General features: G+C 40.7%; 1 protein-coding gene across 1 annotated transcript in view; it reads left to right on the top strand.

Moving 5' to 3' along the window:
• LONP1 (lon peptidase 1, mitochondrial) overlaps positions 1-13,619 on the top strand; it is a 64,229-nt gene extending 50,610 nt beyond the window's left edge. Inside the window, exons 12-18 of the mRNA XM_069977882.1 lie at positions 2,932-3,054; positions 4,930-5,046; positions 5,166-5,306; positions 6,262-6,427; positions 9,437-9,645; positions 10,687-10,851; positions 13,136-13,619. Coding sequence (XP_069833983.1) covers positions 2,932-3,054; positions 4,930-5,046; positions 5,166-5,306; positions 6,262-6,427; positions 9,437-9,645; positions 10,687-10,851; positions 13,136-13,282 — 1,068 coding nt within the window. The 3' untranslated portion in view covers positions 13,283-13,619. The remainder of the gene's footprint in view (positions 1-2,931; positions 3,055-4,929; positions 5,047-5,165; positions 5,307-6,261; positions 6,428-9,436; positions 9,646-10,686; positions 10,852-13,135) is intronic.
• The last annotated feature ends 551 nt before the right edge of the window (positions 13,620-14,170 follow it).

Here is a 14,170-nt window from a genome sequence, read left to right as displayed (position 1 = left end):
TTTTAAACTGCTTACGAGCTCCTGACATAATTATTAATCATGATGCTGGGAGCTTCCAGGTCCAGTCTGCAGAACACTATCTGTGTATGGAATTCTACAGACGTGTGAATGACCCCTACTATCACCGTACAATGTGAGCATCCTAAGGATTCTCTGCTACTGAATATGGACACGCAGTAACTAGTACAAGCGCAATGAAGGGAGACACCTAGTGGCCATATGTGTAACATTTATTTAAACATAGAAAACATTTTTTTTTTTTTTTAAATCAAGTATTTTGCAAAACAAATTTTGTCAACCTCTTTAACCCCTAGGCGTCCCTGGACGTACGGTTATGTCATGGATGTCTGTCACCAGGCGACCTTGGACGTAACTGTACGTCCTGGGTCTCTAAGGAGCTATGAAGAGCGCTCTGGAGCGGAGCGCACTTCATAGCAGGTGAAGGCCGGCTGCACTTAGCAGCCGGACCCTCACCGTTAATGACAGGCTGCACTGATCGTGCTGCAGCCTGTCATTAACCCCTTAAACGCTGTGATCGCTGCATTTTAGTATAAGTGACAGGAGCAGCTCCTGTCACATACACCAATCGGGACCCCCGCAGTGTGACTCAGCCACAGGCAGGCTCATTGAGCAGAGCGACGATAACAGTGATCCAACAGTGTTGTCCAGCAAAAATCTTTTTCTTTCAAATCAACTAAAATCAGAAAGTTATATAGACTTGTAATTTACTTCTATTAAAAAATCTCGTCTTCCAGTACTTATTAGCTACAATATGTCATGCGGGAAATGTTTTATTTTTAGTCTGACAGTGCTCTCTGCTGAAATCACTGGCGGAGACTGGAACTCTGTCTCGGGTTTCTATGAATCCCCATAGAAAACCTCTCCTGCTCTGGACAGTTCCAGTCTCGGCCAGAGATGTCAGCAGAGAGCACTGTGTCAGGCTGAAAATAAAACAACATTTCCTGCATGACATGCATCAGCTAATAAGTATGGGAAGACTTGAGATTTTTTAATGGAAGTAATTTACAAATCTATATAACTTTCTGCCACCAGTTGATTTGAAAGGAAAGGATGTTCGCTGGACAACCCCTTTAAAATCATCACCCTATCCCATTTTATAAGTACAACATCTAAAAATAAATAAATGAACATATATACCGTAGCGTGCGTAATTGCCCGATCTGTTCAAATATATTAATCGTCATCCCGCAGGGCGTAAAAGAAAAGAATGGGAAAAAGAGCCACAATTGCTTTTTTTTTTTTGTTACATTATATATATATATATATATATATATATATATATATATATATATATATATATATATATATATATATATAATTATAAAAATGATCAAAACATCAGATCTACACAAATATGGTATTAATAAAAACTAGAGAACATGGTGTAAAAAAGTACATTCCATACAGCCCCATAGGTGAAAAACCAAGAGTCATAATAGGACCATTTTATTAATAATTGCAAAAAAAAAAGAAAAAAAATTATATTTATATGCATTAGAAAATCTGTGTAAACCTACATATGGTTGTGTTTGGACTGACCTATAGAATAATAGTATCATGTCGCTTTAACCATACAGTGCATTACGTAGACACAGGAACCCCCCAAAAGTTACCATATTGCATCCTTTTTTATGATTTCACCTATTTATATTTTCATAAATAATATTTTTGGGTTCCATCATACATGTTATGGGATAATAAAAGACGCCATTACAAAGTACAACTATTCCTTAAAAAAACAAGGCCTTACATGGCCTTGTAGATAGAAAAATGAAAGTGCTTAGAGCTCTTAGAAGGGGAGGAAGAAAAAACGAAAATTCAAAATGAAATTCATTTTGGGCTTGGTCCTCAAAGGGTTAGAGGTTGGCACACACCTTCCTCTTTTTTTTCTTTGATATATATATATATATATATATATATATATATATATATATATATATATAATTTTTTTTTTTTTTCATTAAATCACACACCTTCAATAACTGTCGGCATAACAATTGTTCAAACAGCAGTTATCTCTCCTGTCCTGACCAGACATTTATGTATTATCTATAAGGAAGGGTAAAGGCCCTATTCCACCAACAGATCTGACGGCAGATTATCTGCTAAAGATTTGAAGCCAAACCCAAGAACAGACTATAATCAGAGAGCAGGTCATAAAGGAAAGACTGGATTTCTCCTCTTTTCAAATCCACTCCTGGGTTTGGCTTCAAATCTTTGGCAGATAATTTGTCGTCAGATCTGTTGGTGGAATAGGGCCTTAAGCCACAGCCAGACGGCTTATCTCTCTGAGAACACGGGTTGGGCTCTGCCCTTTCATCTCCACTCTCACTGGTAAAGTAGCGGTGGACGGAATTATAATGGAGTCTATGGAAATTATGACAATCACATTCTACAGGAAAGTCCATAGGCTTCATTATTATTCTGTCCACTTTTACTTTACTAATGAGAGCGGAGATGAAAGGGCAGCACCCAGCACTGATAAAAAACCTCTGCCATGTGGCTATAACATGTCAGAAGTTTGTTCAAATGATAGGTTCACTTTAAGATCATCAAATAGAATGGAGTCTTGGCTTGCTCCAGATGGCAAATGTTGATGCTCCATACCTGCAGAAATCTTTGACTATGGAAGGACAACTTACCCTGGGTATAACTGTACAATACGCTCCACTGTTGGTTGTGTCTTGTACATATATGATCAAACGTCCATTAATCTCATACGAGATTTTGAGTGGCTATTTACCATATGTCATATGAGGCGCACTTTATTTGGATTGACATTCACTTGAAGAACACTGTGAGACACTTCATATACAGCTAAACATATAGGGATACCAAGCCATGTCAGAGATTGGGGCACGGGCATAGGTTGTCTCCATCTATTAGAATATGCTATATTGTGTTTGTTAGGTGGACAAGCTTGGACGTGGATATCAGGGGGATCCATCATCTGCTCTCTTGGAACTCCTAGATCCAGAACAGAATTCTAACTTCCTTGACCATTATTTGGATGTTCCTGTGGACTTATCCAAGGTGACATTTCTGCATTATCTATAGTTAATGTTTAGCATCTCTATTGCAAAAGACAAGAAGACATGTGGAATTAGTGACAAAGGCGCCAAACAGCCTTCAGTTTAAGTGTGAACAGAACCTAAGGGACTGTTTACATGCGGATTAGTCGCCCTCAGACCAAATCGATTTTATATATCTGGGATGTGTAATTATAATAAATAAATATATATATATATAATATATATGATATAGTATATGTGTGTGTATATGTATGTGTGTGTGTGTGTGTGTGTGTGTATATATATATATATATATATATATATATATATATATATATATATATATATATATATATATATATATATAATCTAGTTTGTGTGTGTGTACATGACTCTGGGATATGTTTATATTGGGTCAGTTGTATCTAGAGGATGGAATAAAGATGAGGCACTCAGCACTTTATGTAAATGATTTATTTTATAGCCTAATATCATAGCAGGTAACAAGGACGTGGACGAGTGAATGGATGACAGCCTGTTCCGCACGCTGACGTGCATGCTTCCTATCGGTCCTGATGTCATCTTATATATTTTAAGGACATATCAATTACATAGAACAATACAGTTGAAAACAGATTTTTAAGCAGCAGTGACACTATGATGTTAACTCTTAATGGAAACCATATTAAGTCTAAATGACCATTCCGATTTACGAGTCCAAGAGCCTCAGTCCTCATTATTAGTTCAGCTTCCCTTTTAATAGATCAGTCTGTCCCTCCACTGGGGAATTCTTCACCTGCAACAGACCCATAAAACACAATGAAGATATTGCTTCCATGGACAGAAGGCATATGTGCTATTACACTTGGACATCCCTTGCCTTATATGTTCTGAAAAACGCTGACACATTGGACAAATAGTTTTGCCAATATACAAAAAAAAAATATCAACTACTTCACAGTAACGCGTATACTTAAGTTGTATGGCATTTAATGATATCATGTATCTCCTAAGTGACCTCCCCCAGGCGTACTTTTTTTCACACAATTTAAGTATTTACAATAATTGCAATGTCCCCACTTGGCACATAACATCCTGATGTAACCACCTTTTTTATTATTTTGCTGTGATCCAAAACAACCCCTGATCACTTCATCTCATATTTTTGCACCTTTAAATGAAAGCTGATCAGAGTCACTTTTACACAGGTCGATTATCGGCCGCGGGAGCATTTTTAGCAGCACACCCTGCCGATAATCCGCCTGGTGTAAAAGGCTCTTTATTGCATCACTGCATCAGAATTCTTTAGGTGGGTTTACACCTGCATTTCTCATTCATGAATGGATCCTCCAATAATAAATTAATGTAAAAGCACAAACTACAAAATGATCAGTTCTTTTTAAATGTCCATTTGCAGTTTGGCTTACACTGACACTTCTCCATCTGTTTTCTTTTGCATATCTGTTTATTTTACTTCCTGGTTTCTTCTGCACATGCTCAGAAAAAAAAAATGATGATCACGAGTAACTTGTGAACGGAAATAGCTTCCATTCAGATTAGTCATAAGTGACTATTATGTAAACAAAAAAACAGATGTGCACTTTCCATTAGTGTTCTGTTCCTGTTTTTTGTGCACAAAAATTTTTGTCCGTCCAAAAAAACGCAACATTGATGGATTTGATGAAAATGGAGGACAATAAAAACCCATTGAAATGAATGTGCAGTATGACTGATCAGCTAGGTTCTGTTAACCAAATGTGAAAAGGGATAAAAGATTGTGACAGAGGGTGTGAACCAGGCTTTAGAGGAGGTTTTATCACTCTGTAAGGAATCTTTACCTCTATCTATGCATTGTATAGTTTGTTTCTGATCTCTCTATTACATTCATCTCTTGCAGGTTCTCTTTATCTGCACAGCCAACGTCACAGAAACCATTCCAGAACCGCTCCGGGATCGCATGGAGATGATCAATATCTCTGGTTATGTGGCCCAGGAGAAACTCGCTATAGCTGAGGTGAAGTATGATCTGTATCCTTCACAATAAGACATTTATAGATCTATAATATTGCAGAGTTCACACAATATATAAATATGGAATTTCTTATTTGTGAATCTTGTATCTATTGTTTGCAGAGATACCTGGTACCGCAGGCTCTGACCATGTGTGGACTGGATGAAGGGAAGACTCGGATCACATCGGAGGCGCTCACCGTTCTCATTAAACAGTATTGTCGGGAGAGCGGAGTGCGAAACCTGCAGAAGCAAGTGGAGAAGGTGATGGTTATTTTACGTGTTATTTATATCTTTGGATGCAGTGAGTCTATCTGATTTCTGCACCGCACATGCATCCCCGTGTACAGCAGCTGCTCATCCAGAGTTCCAACCTATAGATGTATATTTGACCGTATAGCAACGTATTACTGTCTGGTCAGAACAGGGCAGTGTTACTTACATTCTGGATACTCATATCTAAAAACAAGAGAAGAGAGGAAAAAACATCAGGAAGTAAATACCCTATTACACTGAACTGTGATGAGTCTTACTTGGCCACTTACCAATTATTCAGGCTAATAATGGTTTAGTGTATTAGCGCGTTGAATGTCACAATGTGTGCAATGACGGTTTGCAGCATGTTGTCCTCACAGGTCTGCACTCGCTTCCCCTTGATTATTATGCCATGTAATACACCCTCAAAGGGCACTCTTCCTTGTTGCACCAGTGACTGCTGCAGCAGCATGCGTTTGTAAGCTTGAAGGTCCAGGTTACAAGTGCATGTGCTAGCTGTGGTAAAGAACACCCACAGAGTGCTGAAAGGTTGTGGGAACGCAACACTCCATTCAGAGCATGGACTTCCAGCATTATGATTGGAGTCTGATAAGCAGCAATGGGCCTCACTTCATAGGCTGGGTTCTCTGCACCTGACACATGGTCATACGCAGGTATACACTGCAGTGATATTGGCTGCAATACAGTATGTGTAAATAGATCTGCAGCAGATATAAATGTAACGTCGATGAGCGCAGATCCTGTACATGTGAATGCGCTCTTAAAGTGAATTGGTCACCTTTAAAATGTGTAGTCAACTGCCGATGTGCTCCCCTACTGCCCTCTCAGCACCTTCTTTTTCAGATTTATTGACAGCAGCAAAAATGTGAAGTAAGACTTGCTTGTTTTCTAGGTGGTAGATTCACTTTAAACATAAATAACCTGTCTGCTTTTTCTGCCTAAGGTTCTGCGTAAGTCTGCTTACAAGATTGTAAATGGAGAAGCTCAGTATGTAGAAGTAAATCCATCCAACCTCCAAGACTTTGTGGGAAAACCAATCTTCACTGTGGACAGAATGTATGATGTCACTCCACCTGGGGTGGTGATGGGCCTAGCCTGGACCGCCATGGGTAGGTACAGCAGTTTATTTGTTTCTGGGAAGCTATATCTACCCGTCCCCCTGCAGCGAAGCATCACCAGCCCCCTGGCAACTGCTGCGTAACCTATATAAAAAACCTATATATCATTTACCCCAACCCGCGCTATAGGTGGCAAAATAAAAGCATTCTGCTCTTAGAAAGTTAAGAAGGAGAACACTGCTTCACTGTGAACTGTTCATCAAAGACCTTAGTTTCTTTAACCCCTTCATAACCAAAGGTCATTGATACGGAGCACAATAGTTTCTTCAACCCCTTCATAACCAGTCACCTCTGAAAACCATTGGTTACCAGGACGGTTCTGTCCCTGTTCTTGGTGGTCAGAGTGCACCATCTGCCTATTACCTCCTTAAAACTCCACTAATCATTATACAGGTTAGAAGATGCTGACTAAGAATCTGTCTGCATCCGTTCCCCGCTGTATCCCCCTCATAGTTCTAGTCCTCTCCAGGTCGATGTTCGGTCGATCGTTCATGTCGGCTGATTGTTGCGTTGTTTGTTTTCCGCGGAATAGGAGCAGCGGCAGCAGACTGCTGCTGTATGCTATGGGATGTCTGGACGATCTAGCGATCACCTGGGCAAATAGCGCTTATTTGCTTCTCTAAGTTTGCCCATGTAATAGGGCCTTTAGTCGTCCTTTCTACTCATCAGCAGGGAATGCAAATGAGTAAAAAGATAAAAATTACAGTGGCCAAATTTTCTATTTTCTGAAAGTGTTGCATGGGACTTAACTCCAAATTTATTATGCATTTTAGACACTCTTACACCTTGTACCAGGTCCTTGACCTAAGTTGCACCAAAAAATGTACCTAAATCTAATAGATTAATAAAAATGAATTTTTAGCCAAACAGCCTAATAACCCTGGCACATTTACAGAGTGTCTAGTCTAATGCTGCGTTTACATGGAACGATTATCGTGCAAATTCGCACGATAATGATTGAATGATCGAAGAAATCGTTCATTTTGATCTTTCAACAACTTCTCAAATCGTCATTGATCGTTCGCAAAAAATTCGCAGATCGTTCCATGTGAACAGTCGTTCGCCGATTTTAACCAATGTGGAGATAGTCTTAAGCGATCGCAAAACGAATTTTACGTACGATATATATCGTACCGTCTAAACGCTGATCGTTATGAAAAAAAAAGTTACTTCGACATAGTTAATCGTAGGATCAGGCAAATTATCGTTCCGTGTAAACGTAGCATAAGTTTGATTGGTGGGCACCACCTGATGTCATTCATGAAGATGTCAGTTTGCTGCTACAGGTGCTTTATAATAGCCATGAAAACCACAAAAGAGAAGTAAAGCACCACAGTTGAGCTCACCTTATAGAATAAAATCGCTTTATTGAGAAACGGCTATAGGTTAAAAACACATCCAAAAAGTTTTATATTGCACATGTATAAGTGCAAAGTAAGCTAGGTACATCTATCACCCAGACCTGCCTAATATACCAATTCAGACCATAATCGCCACATATATTGGTCAAAAAAACCTCATTACATATCAGATGAACTGGGTAGATAGGTAGCTGACTATAACTTGACCTGTTCTGTGCGCCTCCTATGGCAGAGAAAGATAAATGCCCAACATGTTGCGCAACATAATCGCCCTGGCAATAAATGACACAGACTGCCTGATTCATTGTCTATTCTGTACTCAGAAACATGGTGGCCCAACAGAAGATGAGTGGAGCAGTGGCTGCACAGCCCACACCATTCATTACGGGGATAGTTATGTTCCTGTTCCCACCGCTTGGACCCCCAAGATCTGCTTGTTATCCCCTATCCTGTTTAACTGACATCATGGAGAAAACTGAACTAATCATCTTTTCCCCATCTTTCTCCACCCTTCCATCTAATATCACAATTAATGGCTGCATTCTGTACCCAGTCCCCCAAGTCCTCCGCTTTGAGGTCACCTTTGAATCTACCCTTTCTTTTAAACCACACACTCAGATCCTAACCACCTCTTGCCACCTTCACCTCTAAAACATTTTCAGAATCCGCTCTTTTCTCAACCCTGACGCAACAAAACTGCTGCCACATGCCTCTCGTATCTTGCTTTGAGTGAAATCCTCCTCTCCGGCCTTCTATATTACATCATTGCGCCTCTTCAGTCTATTCTTAACTCTGCTACACGACTAATTTACCTTTCCCTTCACTCTGCCTCTCTCCTTTTGCTAATCCCTTAACTGGCTCCCCATTGCCCAACGTATTCATTTTAAAAAGTTGACCATGACATACAAGGCCTTCTATAACCTGTCCCCTCTGTATATCTGACCAGATATCTCGCTAACTCCCTTACGCAACCTTTGATCCTCCAACGACCTCCTTTTGTGCTCCTTCCTTGTTAGTACCTCACTCATACTTTGTAACTCACTGGTCCGAGACACATAGCTCTCATCCACCATCAAGACCTTCAAAAATAACCTGAAAACCCCTCTCTAAAACTAAGCTATAACCTATAATAATTCTGTACCCACTCTGACTGGCTGCCCTTTACCCTCTTTCTCTCTCCCCATACCTTATAGATTGTAAGTCCTCATAGGCAGGGTCCTCTCCTCCTCCCATTTACCAGTCTGCCATTTATCTTATTTATGTAAAGTGGTTTTGATCTTGTAATATTCCTGTTTGTTAACCCCTATGGCTTGTAGAGCACTCTGGAATCAAGGGTGCTTTAAAAATAAATATTGTGTATATGTAATAGTGGTATTATAGGTCAGTTTTCTTTTCATGTTGTTGACTTTTATATTAAAGGGGATATCCAGGATTTAAAAAAAGCATGGCTACTTTCTTGCGAAAACAGTGCCACTCCTGTGCCCAGGTTTTGTGTGGTATTAGAATTCACCTCCAAGCATTCAGTGGAACTGAACTGCAACACCCCTACACCCAACCAGGGGACAGGGGAGGTGATGCTTCTGAAAGAAAGCAGCCATGTTTCCCACACCTGGTTAACCCCTTTAACTTACTATTGCAGGTGGTTCCACCCTTTTCATTGAGACATCCCTCCGCCGTCCCCTCGACAAAGAAAATAAAGATGGCTCCTTGGAAATAACAGGCCAGCTCGGAGATGTCATGAAAGAGAGTGCTAAAATAGCTTACACATTTGCCCGTGCTTTCCTGATGAAGAAACATCCTGATAATGGATTCCTTGTGACTTCACATATTCACTTGCATGTGCCAGAGGTGAGTGTTACATCATACTCCATTGTAAATATTGTCCTAATACCTGCTTAAAGGAGTTGTCACATGAAGCAAAGTTGGTAAAATCAGCTGTGTACCAAATGCATATATGTAAAGGAGAGGTAATAACTTACATCGTACGTACTGTTCTTATACACCATGGGTCTCCAAACTGCGTCCCTCCACCTGTTGCAATACTACATTTCCCATTATGCCTGGACAGCCAAATCCAAAGCTTTAGCTGTCCAGGCATGATGGGAATTGCGGTTTTGCAACAGCTGGAGGGACAGAGTTTGGAGACCCATGTTCTACACCATAGAAACAGTGTTCCTCCCTGAACTGTGACCCTTCTGTTGCCATGCAACAGTGCAGACACTTTCCAGGTAAAGGTAAACTGCCAGTACTAAAGAGACATATCATTTGGCTGCGATTGAGTTGAGCATGAGTGACCCCACCTAGTGGGTGCCTAAAGGCAGGTTATATGACCAAGGGCAACAGGGTACTCACATGGGGATTAGCATCTCCCAGGTGAAAGGAAAGGGTGTCCTCTGAGCCCTCTTTCATCAGGTGGGAGGAAAGGGTGTCCTCCGGGCTCCCATTCATCAAGTGAAAAAGGAAAGAGTATCCACGGGCCCCCATTCAATTCATGTTGGTTGGAGATGCTGTTTATTTGCTATATAGGATAGTTCAGAAGACTCTGCCACATAGATGCATCCAGTACAAAAAAGAATGCTCTGCAGTATACACTTTTTCATTAGTCTATTAGTCCACAGTTTTTCTTTTAGACACTTTTGATACACCATCATCATCCATACCACTATCATCCACACCATCACCCCACCACCACCATTGTCTTTGGAATTTTCTTTTTTGGTGCTTTTAAACGTATTTACATTTTTTTTAGTTCCGTATAAATAAATGTAATTTTTTTGTGTGTGAAATGTGCCCATTGTATGTAAAAGGACATCATGTGATTTGCGTTTTTGCTTACACATGTGAACTTGTATAACTGACTAATAGTGGTATAATGTTTGTTGTGTTCAGGGTGCTACACCAAAGGACGGTCCTAGTGCAGGCTGCACCATTGTCACTGCGTTACTTTCTCTTGCTCTGGGATGCCCAGCTCGGCAGAATGTGGCAATGACAGGAGAGGTGTCACTGACGGGGAAAATCCTGCCCGTAGGAGGCATCAAAGAAAAAACTATAGCTGTAAGTAAGCAGACACCAATCAGGTCTCTACGCAGAATTCCCATCACTGCCATTGTATTGCGTGGAAATGAAGCACAACATGCAAGCAATGGAGTCAGTGGTTATAAACTGTGGCTGTCCCCACTGTGTGCGGATCTGTGGTCAACAGGTAACGTATGTCCTATGGCTGTCAGGAGTTGTAGACAATGGGAGGAATAGAGCAAAAATATCAGAAAAAGAAAGCAACTTCTGGAAATGAATGTACCGTATTTTTCTGTGTATAAGACTACTTTTTAACCCCGAAAAATCTTCTCAGAAGTCGGGGGTCGTCTTATACGCCGGGTATGGTCGCCCCATACGGTGGGGGGGCTCAAAAATGGCCGCATCCCCACCGTATGGGGCGACCACTGTAAAAAAAAAATAATAATAAAAACAGTTAACTCACCCGTGCGTCTTTTGTCCCATTCCTGATGTACACTGACTGCGCCGGGGATCCATAAAGCTCAGAGACGCTCGGCTGCTGGGAGAGCTTCGGAAGAATGACAGAGGCTTCGGGTACTTCCGAAGCCTCTCATTCTTCCGAAGCTCTCCCGGCAGCCAAGCGTCTCCGATGAGACACTCTGCTGCTCGGGAGGTCTTTGGGGATCCCGGCGCAGTCAGTGTATGTCACAATGCTTGCGCCGGGAACAGGGCAGAAAACGTACGGAGGCCGGGAACGGGCCCCAGGTGAGTTAACGGTTTGTTTTTGTTTTTTTCGTTTAGCTGCAGTTAACCCCTGCCTCACTGTAGCAGGGCTGCGGTCAGGCAGGGGTTAACATTTTCCGGCTTATAAAGAGAACCCCTGATAATCTTCTTAAAAGTCAGGGGTCGTCTTATACGCCGGTATTCGTAAATATATTTAACTTGCCGAGTCCTACAAATGTAACTATGTTAATTGAGCTGGGAATATCCTTTTAAGATGAAGGAAAGCTCTTTCTGTGCAGTAGTGGGAGCAGGGATACAAATATATATCATACAGGTCTGGTGCTTGTTTACACGCTGGCCTTTGCTTGGTTATTGCAGTATAGTGGACAAGTTCTCTGCAGGTAGGAGGGAATACTATATTAAGGTTTTAATTGTGAATGTGCAGAAAGAAGCTGAAAAGTTGAGAGAATATATGGAATATTGGGTGCAGTTTTGGAGGGAGTAGAATAAGTAAATAAAACTTAGTGACACTGAGACCCCCTTTGTGCATTCTGACATCTCTACACAAGTTTAAAGGGTACATTTTAGCGGGTTTCATACCTTATTTTATATCATATGTCATGGTGCTTGTTCAAGTTAAAAGTGATCTTTTATGAACTGCAGATTGTGTTAAGTGGGCGGGGCATCGCGATATTAGCCCCACTTAGCCCTGCCCACAACCGTTGGCCCCGCCCCCTCACCAGCCATTGGAACCGGCTGGCCTAAAGGTCTAGGCCCCCAATGGCCGCTAAGGGGCGGGGCCGACGTTGGCGTTGTGGGCGGGGCTAAGTGGTGCTAATGCAGTGAGGCCCCGGCCACTTAGCACAATCTGCGGTTCATAAAAGACACTTTTTACTTGAACAAGCACCATGACGTATGATATAAAATAAGGTGTGAAAACCGCTAAATTTACCCATTACACCTGTGTAGGGAAGTCAGAATGCACAAAAGGGGGTGACAGTGTCACTTTAAATAATGGCTGCATGCATGGGGTGGGGCAGAACACCTTAGATGCAGCTGTCTCTATGGTTGACTGCATCTTTATAGTGAGTTTTTAGAGATTTATGGAGAGATTTATCTGACAGATTTTTGATGCCAAAGCCTGGAATCGATTTAAAAAGAGGAGAAATCTCAGTCTTTCCTTTATGACCTGTTCTCTGTTTATAGGTTGTTCTTGGCTTTTGCTTCAAAAATCTGTCAGATAATCTGTGTGTGTAAACACACCATAAGTGGTTAAATTGCTAGCATAGGAGTTATCCTTCATTCCTGCATTTGCAGGCTGAACAAAGCTGAGTAATCCAGACCCACTCCTGCTGATGATCATGTATATCAGTGCTCTTAAGAAGCCAACCTCAGCTCACCCTTTTGACCTTCCAAAGATAAATTTGTGCACAGCTGCTTTCTTTTACAAACAGTGCCACCCCTGTCCTCAGGTTGTATTGCAACTCTGCTCTATTCACTTCAATAGTGTTTTGGGGAGAAAGCAGCTATGTTTTTACAATCCTAGACATCCCCTTTAATTAACTTACTCTTTTCCAATTCTGCTGTCAACACCTCACATATTTGTTCTCTTTAATTCCAGGCTAAAAGAGCAGGAGTTACATGTATTATCCTTCCTTCAGAAAACAAAAAGGATTACTACGACCTGGCCAAATTCATCACCGAAGGACTAGAAGTGCATTTTGTCGAGCACTATGATACCATATATGATATTGTGTTTCCTGCATGATGATTCCTGTTTGTTCCTGTGAATTTTTCATTTCAGTGTCATCCACTGGAATAACTTTAAGGTTGAGGTCACGCACAACTTTTTAGGAAAACGCTGCAGTTTTTTTTTTGAGTCAAAAAGAAGAGGAAATATAAAGGAATTACTTCTACATCCTGCTGGATTTACTTCTGAAAATTGCATCAAAAACTGCAGGTTTTCCCACCCAAAAAAAATCACTGTGTGTGACCCCTCCTTATATTGCTGCTACGCAGTCTTATATCACTTATGCCAGAATTTATTATTTTGACCTTAAATGACATTTATTTAGTGATGTAATTATTAAAATGCTTTTACTGTATTTAACGAGTGTTTGTGTTTTTCTACCATTTCTGAGCCTGGGTACGCCACGTCAGCCTATCAGCATGCAGTAAATAGAGCTGAAGTCCCTTAGCAAATGAATGATGATGCCGGGTGGTCTGGGGTCCAGTCTGCAGAAAACTTTCTGTGCATGTGGCTGTATACAGTCCCAAATTTAATACAATAAAATCTATTATTAACCAAAATGTACACTTTTTAAAGGAGGATGTTATACTAGATAAAATATTAGCATCAGGTATTAATGTTGTCTCCCGTAGGGCTCGCACACTAAGAAATGAGCTGGCGCCATGTTTACCTATAACTAAAATATCTAAAAGTTGTTGGCTAAATATTAAAGGTCTTTTTAAATGTGGTGGCAAAACATGCTCATATGTAAAACAATATAAAACCTTTACTAATGCTCAACAAACACAGGAGTATTATATTCGCACATTTTTGAACTGTAACAGCCAAAATTAGGGTACCTCATTACATGTACACTCTTTAACAAGTATTGTGTGTGTGGCACAAGTAGAAAATTGAAGATCAGAA

Source organism: Dendropsophus ebraccatus, chromosome 7 (assembly GCF_027789765.1).
Source record: "Dendropsophus ebraccatus isolate aDenEbr1 chromosome 7, aDenEbr1.pat, whole genome shotgun sequence".
Lineage (NCBI taxonomy): Eukaryota > Metazoa > Chordata > Amphibia > Anura > Hylidae > Dendropsophus > Dendropsophus ebraccatus.
Note: the sequence above shows the minus strand (reverse complement) of the source record. Positions and strands in the feature narration are given on the sequence as shown.